General features: G+C 59.4%; 1 protein-coding gene across 16 annotated transcripts in view; it reads right to left on the bottom strand.

The window, feature by feature from the left end:
* The window catches only part of MYO18A (myosin XVIIIA), a 101,714-nt gene that overhangs the window by 28,346 nt on the left and 57,163 nt on the right, over positions 1 to 16,205 (bottom strand). For 10 of the 16 annotated variants that reach the window (XM_043479225.1, XM_043479258.1, XM_043479252.1 and 7 more), the window contains 16 exons: positions 16,024 to 16,166; positions 15,370 to 15,470; positions 14,589 to 14,652; positions 14,230 to 14,374; positions 13,868 to 13,888; positions 12,536 to 12,547; positions 11,558 to 11,734; positions 11,290 to 11,380; positions 10,879 to 11,071; positions 9,951 to 10,037; positions 7,769 to 7,910; positions 7,433 to 7,592; positions 6,971 to 7,157; positions 6,397 to 6,643; positions 4,339 to 4,448; positions 897 to 962 (listed from right to left, as the gene is read on the bottom strand). In XM_043479225.1, the coding sequence (XP_043335160.1) occupies positions 897 to 962; positions 4,339 to 4,448; positions 6,397 to 6,643; positions 6,971 to 7,157; positions 7,433 to 7,592; positions 7,769 to 7,910; positions 9,951 to 10,037; positions 10,879 to 11,071; positions 11,290 to 11,380; positions 11,558 to 11,734; positions 12,536 to 12,547; positions 13,868 to 13,888; positions 14,230 to 14,374; positions 14,589 to 14,652; positions 15,370 to 15,470; positions 16,024 to 16,166 (1,946 nt within the window). The remainder of the gene's footprint in view (positions 1 to 896; positions 963 to 4,338; positions 4,449 to 6,396; positions 6,644 to 6,970; positions 7,158 to 7,432; positions 7,593 to 7,768; positions 7,911 to 9,950; positions 10,038 to 10,878; positions 11,072 to 11,289; positions 11,381 to 11,557; positions 11,735 to 12,535; positions 12,548 to 13,867; positions 13,889 to 14,229; positions 14,375 to 14,588; positions 14,653 to 15,369; positions 15,471 to 16,023; positions 16,167 to 16,205) is intronic. The other 6 variants (XM_043479235.1, XM_043479268.1, XM_043479345.1 and 3 more) reach the window with 2 other exon arrangements.

Genomic DNA, 16,205 nt, shown 5'->3' with positions numbered 1-16,205 from the left:
CTCGGCCCTTGGAGCACGTCCGTGGATGCTGTCTGTCAGCCTCCCAATCTCGGTAGGGGGACACGCAGGCTCCCGGCCCCGAGGGAGGGACACCCGGCTGGCCCTCTGGGGTGGAGTGATGCAGCAGACTGGCACTCAGGGCCGGGCACGCCTGCCTTTTATGTGCGTTCCAATCAGGTGAGGAACCCGGCCTGTGGGCAGGCGGCGGCGGCACAGACTCACAGAGCCCTGCTTCCTCTCTGCGACCCTGGACAGCTCAGCAACAAAGACACGCTTTCCGCCTCTCCCAGCTCTCCCTTCTGTCTTCCCCATTCCCCACGCCAGGACTCAGGCCGACTCAGGACCACCTTCCGACCCACTCCCTCCTGACATCACAGAGGTATTCCTAGCACTGAGCAAGCCATTTACTGACAGGAAAGCAGAGTCAGGTTTGCTGCAGCTGGAGCATCTAACTTCCCGGCCCCCGGCCCTGAAGGGGGCAGCTTGAAAAGAAGCAGTTGTAGCAATAGTGTCAGTCAATCAGTCGTGTCTGACTCTTTGCGACCCCATGGACTGTAGCCCCCCAGGCTCCTCTGTCCATGGGATTCTCCAGGCAAGAATACTGGAGTGAGTTGCTATTCCCTTTTCCAGGGGATCTTCCCAACCCAGAGATCAACCCTGGGTCTCCTGCATTGCAGGTGTGTTCTTTATCATCTGAGTCACCAGGGAAGCCCATTTGAGAGGAAGCACAGCCCCAAAGCAGCTGGGGTGAGGGGCTGGGAGGCAAGACCCAGCAGGGGCCCCAGGAGACTCCAGAAGTTGGACTGAGCAGGGAGGGCAGGAGGGGAGGACCAGCCACTCGGACAAGGGTGACCAGAGAGTGTGGGCCCGGCTGCCTTCCTGCAGGGTCAACTCACCCGGCTCAGGCCCATGCAGCAGCTGCTCTTCTCCAGGTCCAAGGACTCTAGCAGCTCCTCCACCGCCTGCAAAGAGACGCCTCTGTCAGGAAGCCCACCCGGAGACTCCCCGCCTCCATGCAGGGCTTCACCCAGTCACTCAGCCCTTCTCATTCTCCGCTCAGTCTACTATGTGTTCAACAAGCACTTTCAGTGGTTTCTGCAGCACCAGGCTTTGTTGGATTCTGGGGATATAAAGATGACTGCAAGAGGAACAAAGCTATCTTGTTGGGGAGCCAGACAGGAAAACTGATGAAATGCACAGAGGAGGAGGCATCTAAGCCAGAGAAGGGGGCTGTGGAAGGCACCCGGAGGAGGTGTTGCTTGCGCTGTCTTTAGCTACAAGTAAGGATTAGCCAGACAGTAGGGGCGAGGGCATTTCAGGCAGAGGGACAAGCAGGCGCGAAGGCCTGGAAACATAAGACAGTCAGTGGGAAGCACTGAGGAAACTCCAGGTGGTTCAGAATAACTGGAGAGGGGTGGGCAGCAGTTAAGGGGCAGGTGGAGAGGAGGGCAGGGGCTAAAGGACGTGAGACTGTGTGCTCTGAGCCCCTGGAGGTTCTCTCCCTGGGAAGGGCGTGGTCAGGTTTGCTCTTTACAGAAATCCCACTGGCCCATAAGGGAGGATGCATGGACCCCTTAGGCAGGAATACGTAGGAGAGAAGACTAGAGCCTGACCCAAAGGGAGAAGAGGAGGGGGAGATGCAAGAGATGTTAAGAAGATGGAGCTTAGAGACCCCTGGTTGTCCAGTGGTTAAGACTCCACACTTCCAATGCAGGATTCAATCCTGGGTCCAGGAACTAAGATCTCACATGCCACGGGGTGTGGCCCAAAAAAAAAAAAAAAAAGGACAGAGCCTTGCTCAATGTGGGGGAGAGGTAGATGAGAGAGAGGAAGCTAGGGACACACAGAGGCTTCTGACTCGCATAGTAAATAAATAATGGTACCATTCTCAATCTCTAGTGGTCTCCCTGGCGGCTCAGTGGTAAAGAATCTGCCTGCAACGCAGGAGACCCCAGTTTGATCCATGGGTTGAGAAGATCCCCTGGAGAAGGGAATAGCAACCCACTTGCCTGGAGAATTCTTGAGACACAGGAGCCTGGCAGGCTACAGCCATGGGGTCGCAGAGAGTCAGACACGACTTAGCACATAACCAGTTTGGTCTGAGCATGGTGAGTTTGGGATGCAACAAGGCATCCAGGTAGAAGAGTTAGAAAGCAGCTAAACAGAAACGCATGTCTGGAGCGGGAGAGAAGCCTGGGCTAGAGGTATTGATCTGGGAGTCATCGATATATATGCAGTAATTGAAGTGATGGGTGTGAATGAGGTTGCCTAGGAAGAGGGTGTTGCATAGAAAACAGACACGGTCAAGGACAGAGTCTTAAAGAAGAGAGGGACCTTTACTTCAGGGGCATGTGGACGAAGGGAAGCTCAGAGGGACTGAGAAAGAGAGGAGAGGGAGGCGAGGGCAGAACCAGGAGTGGCAGCAAAGAAACTGGGCGGAGAATGCCTCAAAAGGAGCAGGGCTGGCACGTGCTGGCGAGAAGCACTGAAATGTGCCCTGAGCTCTGGCAACATGGAGGGCTTGGGAGGACAAGCCCGTCCCGGGTGTCCTCGGGGTGGGAACCGGGGGGAAGGATGAACGGCAGGAGGGAAGTCAATGTTGACGGCCCAGGGCACCAGGGAGGGTTGATGGAGGTTCCCTTCTGAACGTAACATCTGTGGACTACTTCACTCAGAGAAAAGAGCCGGCGGGGAAGGAGAGGTGGAAGGGACAGGAGACAGGAAGACATCGTGCTGATGGAGCAGCTCTCCAGAGAGACCAGAGGGAATGGGTTCTAAAGCCCAGGAGGAAGGGACTGGATGAGATGTGCCCTTCCCGCACACAGACAGGAGGGCGGGGGAGGAGGGGACACCCGGAGAGGACTGCACAGGGCCCAGAGGAGGTTGGAACCCCGATCTGTATTAGGGTTTGGAGGCAAGGTCAATTGCTGGGAAGGTGCAGTAGGGGAGGGTTCGAGGGGAAAGACGGAGAATGGAATAGCAGAGGAGCTCGGAATAGAAGCCAGGTAAGGATGGAGCACATGGAAAACCAGAGATCATGGACCTAGAGGAATTCCAGCCCCCACAGTTGTGTCATTTTCTCCCACAGCCCTTTGGGAGCTCCAATCCAAGGAGGGCTTAATGCCCAAAGGTGGCCCTTCAGGGAGAGGGTTGGGCAGGGCAGGTGCTCTGGGAGACTGAGGAGCTGAGGGTGGTGAAAACCAACTGGACCACGGCATCCAGACTGAGAGGAAGAGGAAGGGAAGTCAGGAAGGGATGGACAGAGCAGAGAAAATGGAGTGGGGCTGAGAAATGAGAAGTCTCGATGGAGTCACAGAGCGGGTGTCCCAAGAGGGAGAGGTGATGAGCCGCACAGACAGGAGGCTGTGGTCAGAGATTTCAGAAGCAGAGCACTTCCAGAGATGATGAGGTGCTGGGTGTAGTCCTGAGGGGGAGGTGGGAATGGAGGTCAAGGGTCAGAGAGAAGGGGGCGTGGCTCGGGTCATCTACATCCATGCCAAGGTCACCCACATCCACGCCAAGGTCACCCTGGACACTGGCAGGTCCCAGATGGACAGGGTGGAGAGAGGGTCTCTGAGGCTCCATCAGTGTGGGTCTGTGACTCAGGGGGCTAGCAGGAGGTGTGGGGGTCCTGCCCCATCTGCCATAGTAGGCTCCCTTGTAGGAAAGCCAACCTAAGGCCTAAGATGCCTTTCGAGTCAGGCTGTGCCTGAGGCCAGGGCACAGCACAGGAGGATTCCTCTGCTCAAAGAGCCCTTTGCCTCTCCGAGGAGCTGCCTCTGGGGGTCAGCGTGACAGCCAAGAATGGCAGGAAGACATCCCTTTGTGTGGCAGGAAGTCACCAACCTGACTGACAAGGGCCCGCCCCGGGAGCCCGAGGCTCACCCTGCACCAGGGAGGTGCTGCCACGTCAACTTTCTCCTGGGTGGGATGCCTGCCTCACCCCTGGGCAGCTTCCTGTTGGAGGGAATGGTCCCTGACATAGAGATCAAGGCTGAGGGGCCCGGGTGCTACCGGTGGGGCATCCAAAACGCTAGTTCTAATCTGCCCCCCCAGGAGGCTCTTGGGTGACTGTCTGGCTCAGCAGAGAGCAGACACCCTCACCTCGGGCCTTGAGAGCAGGTGGCTCTTCTGTGATTCCTGCAGTCCATGTCCCGGGCTGCCTTCCCTCCACTGGCCAAGCCCGTTGCCAAGTGCCCACCCCAGCCTTGGTTGGCACAAACCAGGCACCTGAGCAAGGGCCAGCCTGGTCGTCTCTTGGCAAGGGAGGGCAGCTGGCTCAGAGGGGTCTGAGCAGTGGGAGGAGGGTCCGGTGGGGCCGTGGGGGCCCAGACCTACCCGCCTTTCGTCCACCACGATGTAGTTGCGCCCGTGCTTCTTGGTCAGGTGCGGGGCCAGGACATCAAAGCGGCGGCGGAACTCGGAAAACACCATGTGGTCAGGGTAACCTGGGGAGACAGGAGCCCGGAGCCAGGCCCGTCAGCCTCGTCTGCTCCCAGGGAATGATGTCTTGAGGACTTCATAAAATGAGGGCATCAGGGAGTAGCAGAGAGGAAAAGTGCAAGTGCTTGGGGCTGGAATCCTGCCCTGGCTCTTCCTATCACGTGACCTTCGATGAGTCACTCAACCTCTCTGAGCCTCGGTTTCCTCATCTTTAAATGGTGAGCCCTCCCACTTATCCTGCAGTCACAGTGCTTACAGGAGAAAACATGGAGAAACAAGCTTGGCTCACTTGTTGAACGTTCAGTAAAACGTTCTCTTCCTTTCCTCAGTTCCCTGAGGCAGGTATCAGAAAGGGCACCCCTCCTGCCCCTATCCTGACTGTGGGCCCCCGGCCAGGTGACCAGAAAGCCTCCCTTTCCCTAAAGAGTGTCGGCTCTAGCAGAGATCCGCTACCGCCTGGACTTAAAGGCTAGAGCAAGGTCAGGATGTAGGCCAGTGAGAGGTAACCCCAAGTCACCCAGAGGACCCCAGAGCCCACAGCAGAGGACCAAGAGACCTACTCCAGCAGAATCTCAAACCAAAGAAGTCTTAGAGCTGGAAAGAACTCATCCTCCAGACGTGGAAACTGAGGCCCGCGAGGTGGAGGGACAGGCTTGCTCAAGGTCCCAAGGAGCAGCTGAGGGCAGCCCTGGATTCCAAACCAGGGCTCCCAGCAGCCCTTCTGGGGCTGGCTCTGCCATGGCAGCCGGAGCTGCTCTGGGAAACCCTCCAACTGAGAGAAGGGCTGATGCATGTGCCTGATAATTGAAACAGGAGGCGGGGGCCGCCGAGGGGCCAAGACAAAGTGAGCTATTGATTGTATCTGAATTGCAATTAAATTGATGGGCTGGGATAGCAGGTCTGGACGCCTGGCATCTTAATTAATCATCAGTGCTATCGATGGGGGCTGGGGGCTGGGGGAGGGGAGGGGGGCCCTGCCGCCGCTGGCCGCATCGACCTGCTTGTTTGAGTAAAGCACATTGATTTTGGTTCAGAGCGGTAACAATCTGGTTTTGAAATAATAAACACCAACTCCATATCAAGACGTGGGGACAGATCGATGATTTATTTTCAGCAGGGCAGGGAGCCCGTTTCCTGGCTCTGGCTGCTAAGAAAAAATGACGGTGCCCCTGGGGTGCTTCCAGGAGACCTGGCTGTTGGTGGGTGGGAGCCTGCCTGCTCCTCCAGCTAAGGGGGAAAAGGGCAGAAACCTGGCAACTCATAACGTCTCGGGCAAACGAAACGCTATGTGGAAGCTGGTCTGCTTAGGTCAGATCTTCTCTGCCATTCATGAGCTGTGTGACCTAGGGAAAGCTACTTACCCTCTCTGAGCCTCAGCTGCCTCATCTGGGGATGATACTCGTACCTACATCTCCTGAGGTTGTTGTGAGGATTACATGAGTTAATCTGTGTGGTATGTTTAGCATAGCATCTGGTATACTATAAAAGCACTAAGGATGTTAACTACTATTATTATCATCTTCTCTGGCCCCCTCTTCTAGATTGGTCCATAGAAAGGGTCTATCTGACCTTTCTTGGGAATTTCAAGTTCTGCAGAAAGAGTTAGCACCTCATTTCTCACTGGCCCCTTCTTACAGGCAGCTGCTCCAGTAGGACACTGGGTCAGCTGTGGGCAGAGTTGACCTGCCCAGACCAGGGGAGGGGAAGGAGACAGCTGTGGGGACAGGGCATGTGGTGGGGCGGGGATGAAGAGGGCTGGACTGTGGAAGAGAAAGGAGATCAGCAGGCTGGAGAGCTGCAAGGAGAGACGCCAGAGGAGGCAGTGACAGAGAAGAGCGAGGTCCAGGGTTGGTGGGAGACGGGAGAGGAGCAGCTCCCCTCCAGACCCCGCGGTGGGGGTCCCTGTTGGAGCGGTGGGGAGGGCAGGGGCTGCTCTGGGAGGGAGGGCCCCACCTTGGCGGTACATGCGCATGGCGTCGAGCAGGCGGGAGCCCCGGAGCTGGGCCCGCAGCAGCGGCACGTCCAGCGGCAGGAGGCCGCCGGCCTCGCAGTGCTCTCCCGGGGGCAGGTCCAGCTCGCTGCTGCTGCTGACTCTGCGGGAGGCGGCGGAGCGGGGCTCCCCGGCCCAGCCCTCCGCTACGGGCAGGAAGCAGTGCACGAAATGCAGTTTGGACTTCTTCACGGTGTCAATAAGGGCGTCCTGCCGAAGCGGAAGGATCGGCCCTCAGTGGGCGCCGACAGCGCGAGCCAGGAGGCGGGGACCGGGGCGCCAGCATCTCCACCCTGGGCAGGATGGCAGGGGGCCCCCTCCCTCCCCCGGCCAGGACAAGCCTGCCTCTACCAGGCCCCGGAGACTGCTCACAGGCGGCAACATTGAGCAAGGACCGCGCGCCCCACCCCACCCCCGTGAGCCGCGACGGAGGCAAGTGGGGTGCTGAGCGGGCACGGGTGACCTGTGTGCCCAGGAGGCCCCCGGCCGCCTGCCAGTGTTCTGGAAGTGCCCCGGGGCCCCCGCGGGCACACTCACCACCTGCAGCTTAATCTGGATGCACAGGGACTTCTTCTTGACCGCCGCCATCCCGGTGGTGAAGGTCTTCCGCATGCTGGTGGCCCGGCGCAGCGCCAGCTGCGAGCCGCCCTCCAGGCCTGCGATGGAGCCTGAGAGCACCGTGGCGCCGCCCGCCCGGCCCAGAAACAGGTTGCTGATAATTTTTCTGCCCGGGGAGAGGAGGCCAAGGAAGGGAAAGGTCTCACTCATGGAGCCCGTAGAGGCCGGCTGCCCCTTCTGGCAGCTCCTAGGACGCCCCACCACCCCCACATGACTGTGGCCAGGGGTCTAGGTTATCTGGGTGTGTGGGGGCGGATGGAGGGCCCTCCCCCTCCCCTCCCCCTCCCCCGCCCCTCCCTCATCCGACAGAGACACTGCAGAAGAAGCCCTCAAACAGCGAGAAGAGAAAATCGGGGCGCATAGAGCCAGTGGCGCTCTTACTTCTGGGAGTCCTGTAGGAGCCGGGGGGCGTTCTGGGCGGCCGGGTTCTGCTTGGTGTAGCTCAGCCAGCCCGCTGTGTTGTACTCCACCCAGTTGGTGCCGTGGCTGTGGCCCAGGAGGAAATGGTGCGATTTGCTGCTGTGGAGGAGGGGGCTCTGGCCTGGTTTGGGTCAGGGGGAGAAGCAAGGTTCAGATCATCAGGGCCCAGGCCCCCCACTCCACCCCAAAGCCTATGGACTCAGTGAGCCCCATCCCGGGCAAGGCCAGTTGGACCCGTATATACATAACCAGGTTCTCAGGAGAGGAAGTGGGGAGCGGCCCTCCAGGGCCACCCACCTTTCTTGTCACCTTCCTGTGGGCCATAGTAGGAAAACAGGCGCTGCAGGAGGGTGTCCTCCGTGGCCCCTGGGACCAGTGCCTCCTCTTCCAGCAGCCACAGCAGGCCCCTCGCCTCATCTGTGCGGGCCAGCGAGCGGACCTGTGAAGGCGGAAAGAAGTCCCACGGGGTCACACGGAGCTGTGGAGAGGGGGCCAGGACCGCTGGTTCCCAGCCACACACTCTGAACATGCCACACAGATACACACACACCCCCTCCAGCTCCTGCCACTCACGGCTGCCATCCTGTGGAGCAGGTGGGCAGCAAGCAGCAAGTGGGGCAGAGAGAGGAGCCCACAGCACAACATGATTCCTAGGACCTGTGTCCAGAGTCCCCAAAGACTGAAGGCTTCTTATGAACGCCAAGCCCACATCCAGAGGCTCTCCTCCACCTTCAGCCCCGGGGAGGTCAGGGGGGGCTTGGGCAAGACCCATGTTGCCTGCACTCTCTGGGTATCACCTTCTAGGCATATTAAAGAGCAGGTCTGTAAGGCCCTGAGTACAAAGGATGGCCCAAAGGAGGCTGTCAGTAAGAGGAAAGAGCCGGCTGTGGGGTGACCCCTGGTCCCCCCAAGAGGGGAGAACCCAGAGAGGGCCTGGAGCTCTGCGGGTGGGGTCACTGCAGGGTCATAAACTTGAGTGCCGAAAGCCTAAGACGGTTGACTTAATGCATGTGGCAGGTAAAATGGGCAGAGCTGGGGTGTCCGGGGAGCAGTGTCTGCATCTACCAGCTCCCACTCAGCAGTAGCCACCTGCCGTCCTGGAAGAACTCGGCCCTGAGAGTGTAGGTAAATCCCCCAGTTTTTCGAGAGAATGCAGAAATACTGAACTCCGTTTCTAATTCCCCACATAGACCAAACAACTAGGTGTGAGGGTGCCTTTTCTATGCAGTTCCCAGGTCTTCCTTGGGCAAGAAGGACTCTGGCCTGGCCTCTAGGGACTGAGGACAAGAGAAGTAGAGAAGTGCCTTCTTTGACCCCAGCTGCCCAAGGGAGACTGTGTGCTGACCAGGAGGAAGCAGAAGGTGGCTACGGACCGGCAGGCAACAGGCTAGCTGGAGCTGTGTGGTAGGAATGAGCAGGAAGCTACTGGAGGGAGGGGTGAGTGGTGGGCGGGGCACAAAGGGCTTCTTTGCCCAGAGGTGCAGCTGCCGATGCCAAGGCCCATCAGGCGAGGGGGGTCAGAGGAACAAAGGGACAGCTAAGCGCTATCCAAACACACCACCTGACCCACTGCTGCATGTAAGCCTCCTGGGCCAACTGGCCCACCTCCTGGGAAGGGCAAAGACTCTCAAGGGAGGCCTCGGTGGGGGCCCAGGTATCAGGAAGAAAAGCCAACTTCCCCCGGGGAGGTGGGGGACTCGGGCACATTAAGCACTTGTCCCAGGGGGATGGATACTCGTTCTCCCAGGGCCCCACCCCTGGGCCAGAGCCTTCCCACGGTGAGGAAGGGAAAGGAGGTAGGATCCAAGCAGAGGAGGGAGATCGGCAACCTGGTAACATTGCCGGTTCTTCAATCAAGCACCTTATGAAGCTTCCCTAACTGAAGACGACTGCCAAACGCCAAGTGCCCATCAGGCCAGCCCGTCCCCCAGGCAGCAACGTGCCCAAGACGCTTGCCCAGCGAGTGACGAAGCCCATCCCCAGAATGAGGGGCAAGGGCTCACACCCACACAGCCCCTCGGTGTGGTATCTGCACACTGTACCTATATTCAGGCAGAATGCCACCTCCTCACCCTGTTGTTCCTGTACTTGGGGACAAGGGGCGGGGATGACTGCGTCCTCTGGGTCTAGCCAGGCCCTCACCCGCGAGGAGGTGGCACGAGGGCTCCCGGCAGACACACCTGAAGCACAGCTGAGACAGGGCCTACGCTCAGACACCCGGGGCGAAGCTCCCTACCGCACCAGGGCTGGAGGTCACAGTATCTGCTTCCTGGCCAGACCAGCTGACAGCTGAGGGCAGGGCACATGACTTCAAAGTGCTTGGTATCTGGGCCTGACTGCTGCACGCCCCCACCCCACCCCCCGCCCACAGTGCCCCCTCCGACTGGCAGGCAGCAGCTCATAAGGGGAGGACTCTACCGAGGGAGAAGAATGGGAAGGGTGATAAAAGGCCAGCCCAGGCCCTCCCTGGGATTCCTACCAGGGACTGATGGGATGCCTGGTCCACGGCGGCTACAGAGTCATCCGTGGCCGGCTCCAAGTCATCAAACGCCAGCTCGATGTTCTCCTAGGAAGGAAGGCGGGGTGGTAGTGAGCACGGGGCCGTGTGCAGCCCTACAAGCAGGCCAGGCTGGGGATGCTGGGGTCAACAAGTCCAACGTCCCATCAGAGCGGGAGGGACACTCCAGCAGCCTGACTGATGGACGCTCACCCCCTCCCAAGTCCCCGCACTGTGTCTCTGGACAGTTAACCTTCTCCTCACCGCCTTCACGGTGAGCTAAAGTCTTGTACACATTCCTGTTACTCATACCCGCTGATCTGGCCACCTGGAGTTAGCCCACTCTCGATTTCACATACTCATCCTCGAAATACTTGAACAACTGTCATTTTCCTCATGAATCTTCTCTCATCCAAGATAAATATCACCCCCCCATACCCCCCAGCTCATTCAACTCAGCTCCAAGTGAGGTAGGATTCTCAGATCCCATCTCGGATACCCTTTTATGGAAGTGGGGGGGGGGTGGCGCTTAATAATTAGTCTTCATCCTAACACACCAGGAGACAGGGAAGGCCAGGCCAGATACACATGGAGACAGGAATTGCCCAGTGATGGTTCATGGGGCCAAGGCAGATAACCTTGAATGCAGGCAAAGAGGGACTCCCAGGGAGGGACTCTGCATGCATCTTTGGCGTGTTGGAGAGCAAACTCCACAAAGAAAGGATGCGGCCTCGGCAGGAAAAGCCTCCTGCTCCAGAGAGCACAGGGGACAGAAACGTCAGAGTAAAGAGCCGGGTAGGGAGCAGCTGGCGGGAAATCCGCTGCATCCACAGATACCCCCCGACTCCGAGTGTGCCAGGGCCAGGCGAGCCTGGGGGTGCGAGGCGGCAGGGGCAAGGTCAAGCACTACCTCCTTGTATCTTTCCAACTCCTGAACGAAGGTCCGCTCATGGAAGAGCCTCTGCAGCCGGTCTTGGGCGTAGTTGTGGCACAGCTCCTCAAAGGAGGCCCCGCGGGCCGACCCACCCTGCTCAGGGTTCTGGAAGCCTGGGGTGTCCACAATCATCACAGAGCAGAGGGAGTGCTGGCTGGACTTGAGAGCCCTGCCCAGGGAGAGCCAGGTCAGAGCCTCCCAGCGCGGCGCCCCGGTGGCCAGGCAGCCCACCCTGCCCTGAGCCTGATCCCCATCCCTGCCCAGGAGCCCAGGACCTGTGGGGAGGACTCAGCTGGTGGAGGCTGGCTCTGCCTCAGCGACCCCACAGGCAAAAGGCATCAACCCTACCTGTGTCAGGCCAGGAAGCCGAGAGTGCCTGGCACCCACCTGTTCGCCAGGGAGATGAGAAGCGTGAAGAGCTCGCTGTAGAGGCCGGACGCCATGCCCTCCAAGCACTCCAGCGCACTCAGTTTGGGGCCTGTGGGCAAGAGGGTCAGCTCTATCTCCTGCTCCCTGGGACTCCATACCTGGGCGTGCCCCCCCCACCCCCACCCAGGCCCAGGCAGCACGGAGCATCTGTTCGCCCAGCAGTCTGCCCACCCAGAGATGGCAGCGCACCCCGGAAGAGGCCTCCGATTGCATGGGACTGGGGTACCTGTGCCCTCGCCCAGGCTGCTCTCCTCGGGGCCCTGGCGGAAGGACGTGGAGCGCTGCAGGGTGCCACCCTGGTGGTGGTGCTTGAAGATGGCCGAGGAGAGCTCTTCCAGGCTGCAGCCCAGCAGGTACGCAGCCTTCTGGGCCCACTCGTGGCGGGCAAACTGCCTGCGCCCAGCTATGAAGTAGAAAAAAGAATCTAGCCTCTTGGCTCTGCTTCCTCAGGCTGCTAGATGACCACTGTGCCCTTCGGCTCCCTCGCTCCCGTAGCGATAGGGAACAGGCACCCTCCAGAAGGAAAAAACAGCCCTGATGACATCAGCAAGAGCTTCAGGCATAACAGGGACAACCAGCAGCTGCCAGTGTCTCTCAGGGGTGGCGTTTCGGACTGTTTGTGACCCCATGGACTCCCTCCCCTCCAGGCTCCTCTGCCCGTAGAAGTCTCCAGGCAAGAACACTGGAGTGGGTTGCCATTTCCTTCTCCAGGGGGACCTTCCCCACCTAGGGATTGAACCCCAGCCTCCTGCATTGCAGGCAGATTCTTGTCTGAGCCACTAGGGAAGCCCCTTGGAGAGAATGAGCAGATCCAAAAAGAGGAGGTAACTCCAGGCTGCGGCCACCAGAGGGCTCCCCAACAGCTGGGAAAGCCCCTTTAGAGGGCTTGGCTCCAGGTGCCAGTGGTGGGGAAGGACCGAGGATGAGCCGGCCCACCTGTGAAAAGCACAGGACCAGCTGTGCCTGGTGGTGGTGGGGGGCGGGCAGCGTGTATCAGAAGAGTACTGGAGCCCCCCCACTTCCATGGACACACCAGGACCCTTCCCCTTCTCCCCAGGCATCCACCAGGGGAGATCTCAAATATCCACTGTGGCCCAACAGTAGGGAGGCAAGAAAGAGCTGCAGGGGACTGGGACGACGCGCCTCAGCCAACACGTGTCTAATCGCGGCAATTAGGGAACGCTAACAAGAAACAAGGTTTTACCTTCGGCAGCTTCTGTAAGGCAAAGGACCAGCATGCAGCATGCAAAGAAAAACAGCGTGTTAGCAAACAGTCATCAGCTGAGCCTGCCAGGCCCAGGGAAGGGCCTGTAGGGGGTGGGGGTTTGTGAAGATGAGCCGGACAGAGAACACAACCCACATTCAGAAACTCAGAAACACAAACACACACACTCATGTGCACACATTCACAGCCTCATAGTATTTGTATAGATATAATCACACTGACACACACAGAAAGAGACCCACAAATACTTTCTACCACACATACACACATGTGCACACACACACACACACACACCCTGGAAAATCCTGGAAGCTCTGAAGAGGTAACAGACTCTGCTGAACACGGTCCACGTGCTGACGCACTCAGAACTCTCCACATGCACTCAGCACTGAGTAGGGCTACAGGAAACCTGGGCTTTCACCTCCTCAGAGTGAAAGACGCCCTCAACACACAACCATACACCCATCCACCTGCCCATCCACAAGTGTGGAGACAACTTTAACTCTGAGCCTGCTTCCTCTTGGGCAGGGATGCCACCTGCTGGGATCATAAGGTACCTACCTCATGATGCCTGCTCCTGCGTGCTCCCACCCTCCCTCCCACCCACCAGTGCTTCCTCACTCCTGCTGACAGCCTGGGGCCCTTCATATCCCAGAGGAAGATGAAGCCAGTGCCCCAGGTGCCGTTCAGAAGCAGCAGCCCTTTCTCCACACTGGAGGAGAAAGAGGCGAAGAGGCTCTCAGAGCGCCGGGCCATCCATATCATCTCGAGGAAGGCAGACCAAGCCAGACCAAACTCCAGCCATTCGTGAGACACCCAAGCACTAATGCCGAAGCTGCAGCCCATTCGATACCACGGCGCCTGCTGCCCCCTAGTGGCCGCCACCCTGACATGCAAGAGGAAAAGGCCCTTAATAACCACAGCGCCTGCTGCCCCCTAGTGGTCTCCACCCTGACATGCAAGAGGAAGAGGAACTCGAATACCAAACCAGTGAAGACTAGGGAAGATTGAGGGGAAACTGGCCTTGGGAAGCCCCAGGAAGCAACACACCCTTCCCCACCTATGCCCCAGGGAGGGCATCCTGAGAGGTTCCAGGACCTGTACGCAAAACACGTAGAAGCAGCTGTTCCTGGGGCTCTGAGAAGCCCCACCGCCCGCAGGCACCCTCTCCACCCTCAAACCTGGGGCTTCTCCCAGGCCAGTGCCCTCTGCTCTGATAGAATTAGCCCAGCCCCCAGAGAGAGCCCAGGGCAAGCACCAAGACAGGGCATGGTGGCCCCAACACCCCTGATCGGGGTCAAGGTCAGTTACCCGCTTGCTCCTCGGGGGCCTCTGTCAGGAAGGGAACAGAAGGAGAGTTATTCTGGGGGGCTGGGGCAGGCTACTCTGAGTTTGTACCCTCCCAGCCTCTGAACCCCCAAGCCCCCTGCTGTTCACAGCACTTCCGGCCACTGTCACCTCAGGCCAGGCCTCTGGCCATCACTGGCAGAGACGCTCTCTGGGTGTTTACAGGCTTCTGCTCTGATGAAGGGGACTGGGAAAAGGGACAAGCCAGAGAAGGGTTTCTGATAACAGGCAAGTCTGTGCGGGGCAAGGACAAACTGGGGGTGGGCCGGGCGCCCACCAGCTCTCCCAGGTGACCAGCCAGCCTGCTGGGCTCCACGGTGGGTTACCTTTGGTGGCGCCTGCAGCCCCCAGGTGGTAGATGGCAGCCAGGATGAGCCAGCAGACTTTCTGTTCGTCTGGGGAGACGCCCAGCACCTTCATGGCCGTCTGGAGCTTACTGAACTGCTGAGCCGCCTTCTGCTTCTCCTCAGGCTGCAGGGATGGACGGGCACACGGGCAACGGATCTCAGACGGGCTGTCCTTCTGGCCATCCCCATGTTGCTGGGCCCTCAGGGCGGCCCAGGCTGGGGTACTGCCACCCACCCAGAGCTGGGCTCCTGCTATTCCCCTGAGGCACTTCAGGCCACTTGAAGCTTCTCCTACTCCAAGGCCCCGGGCTGCCAACCCCTCCTCACAGGCCCCTCACCTTGGCCAGCGGCACAATCCCAAACACATTGTTCTCTGCCAAGTGGTTCAAGTGGAGCTCTGTCCTAGGGGTACATACGAGGTATCAGCGCAGGGCTGGGTCCCCACACCAAGTCCATCTCCCCACCAGGCTGGAGGCAAAGACTCTGCCTCCAGACTCAGTTCTGTCTCTCCACCATGCCCTCCCGTCAGGCACCTTTCCTAACTGGCCCGGATGCAAGGCTAGCACTGGCCCGGATGCAAGGCTGGGCTGCTTGCTCAGCCTTATCATTTATCCTTTTTTCAGTGAACACAGACAGCAAGCCCAAACGTCTAAAGGGAAGAGCCTGGCAGAGGAGCCAACATCGAGGCAAGGGGGCCAGCGTGGAGGGCAATGGAGAAGAGGCTCGGCCTTCGGCCCCCACGTGGGCTCCAACACCAGCTCAGCCCCACACTGGCCGTGGGGCTGCGGGCAAGTCCCTGACCACCTGCCCCTCGGGGTGCTTTCCGCTCCAGATCTGGCATCACGGGGAGCAGAGATCCTGGCCAGGCCCTGGGGATGCTGAAGGGTCAATGGTGCCCCTCACCTACAGCCAGGCCCCCGGGGTCCAAGGCCAGGGAGCTCCAGTCACGCAAGGTCTATGGCTCATTCAGCTCATCACCTCCAGGGCCTAGCTCAGAGCCCAATACATAGCGGCCATGAAATAAACAACCGGCATGGGATGCAATCAGGGGGCAAAGCCCAGGAGCTGTCAGTGGGTGGGAGCCCAGAGCATCCTCCCAGTGCCCTCTGAACCACTCACCTGAGGGTACCATCCCCACAGGCCAGCAGGTAGTAGAAGACATTGAACGTGGCCTCACCGGCTGGACGTCGGGCCACACGCAGCTTTTCGAGAAGCATGGTCTGCAGCACAGCATAGAGGGTGTGTGGGCCAGAGGGCAGGCCCAGGTCAGGCTTCCCCGACCAGGCCCGTGGCAACAAGCGGCTGCATCTTATTCTCCAGGAGCTCAACCAGAGGCCAGATCACCTCATAGGCAAGAGTGGCGCAGACCCCAGAGCTGGGGAAGATCACAGGCCCTGCCACCCCATCCAGCCACCAGGGGAACCAGGCACTCGGTGTAAGCTATTTCACAAGCATGGAAGGGAACCAGCCTCAGAGGGGGGGCCTTACTTTACTGACAGGCCAGTCCTGCATGGGTCAATCAGGCTGAGAGAAGGCCCTGAGCAACTAAGGTGTGGGCCACCCCAGGATAGGCAGGAAGCCAAGCCATGCCCCACCCAGGGCAGGAGGCATGGCAGGTGGGCAGAATATGGAGCCTCCGGGCAAAGCAGGCCCCTGCAGGGGCCGGGGTCCATTTCGTTGGGGCAGAATCTCAGGAAAACGAGGTGCAGGAGAGTCTGGTTTCTAGGCATGAAATCGGACAGCCAGTCTCTTACTACCCTGCATGTCCCTCACCTGAATCGAGGCGGAGGCCACCTGGCCGGCCTGGTCAAAGTCCAGGGAGAGGATCTGGGAGAAGCGGGTGGCGTTGCCGTTCATGACGGTGGGGCTATTCCCAAAGGCTTCCAGGAGGGTGGACAGAGCCTGCCACTTGTCCACTGCAGAAGACAGGCCCCGGGGCTCTCAGAGGGCCAGGC

This window comes from Cervus canadensis, chromosome 1, assembly GCF_019320065.1.
Source record: "Cervus canadensis isolate Bull #8, Minnesota chromosome 1, ASM1932006v1, whole genome shotgun sequence".
NCBI lineage: Eukaryota > Metazoa > Chordata > Mammalia > Artiodactyla > Cervidae > Cervus > Cervus canadensis.
Note: the sequence above shows the minus strand (reverse complement) of the source record. Positions and strands in the feature narration are given on the sequence as shown.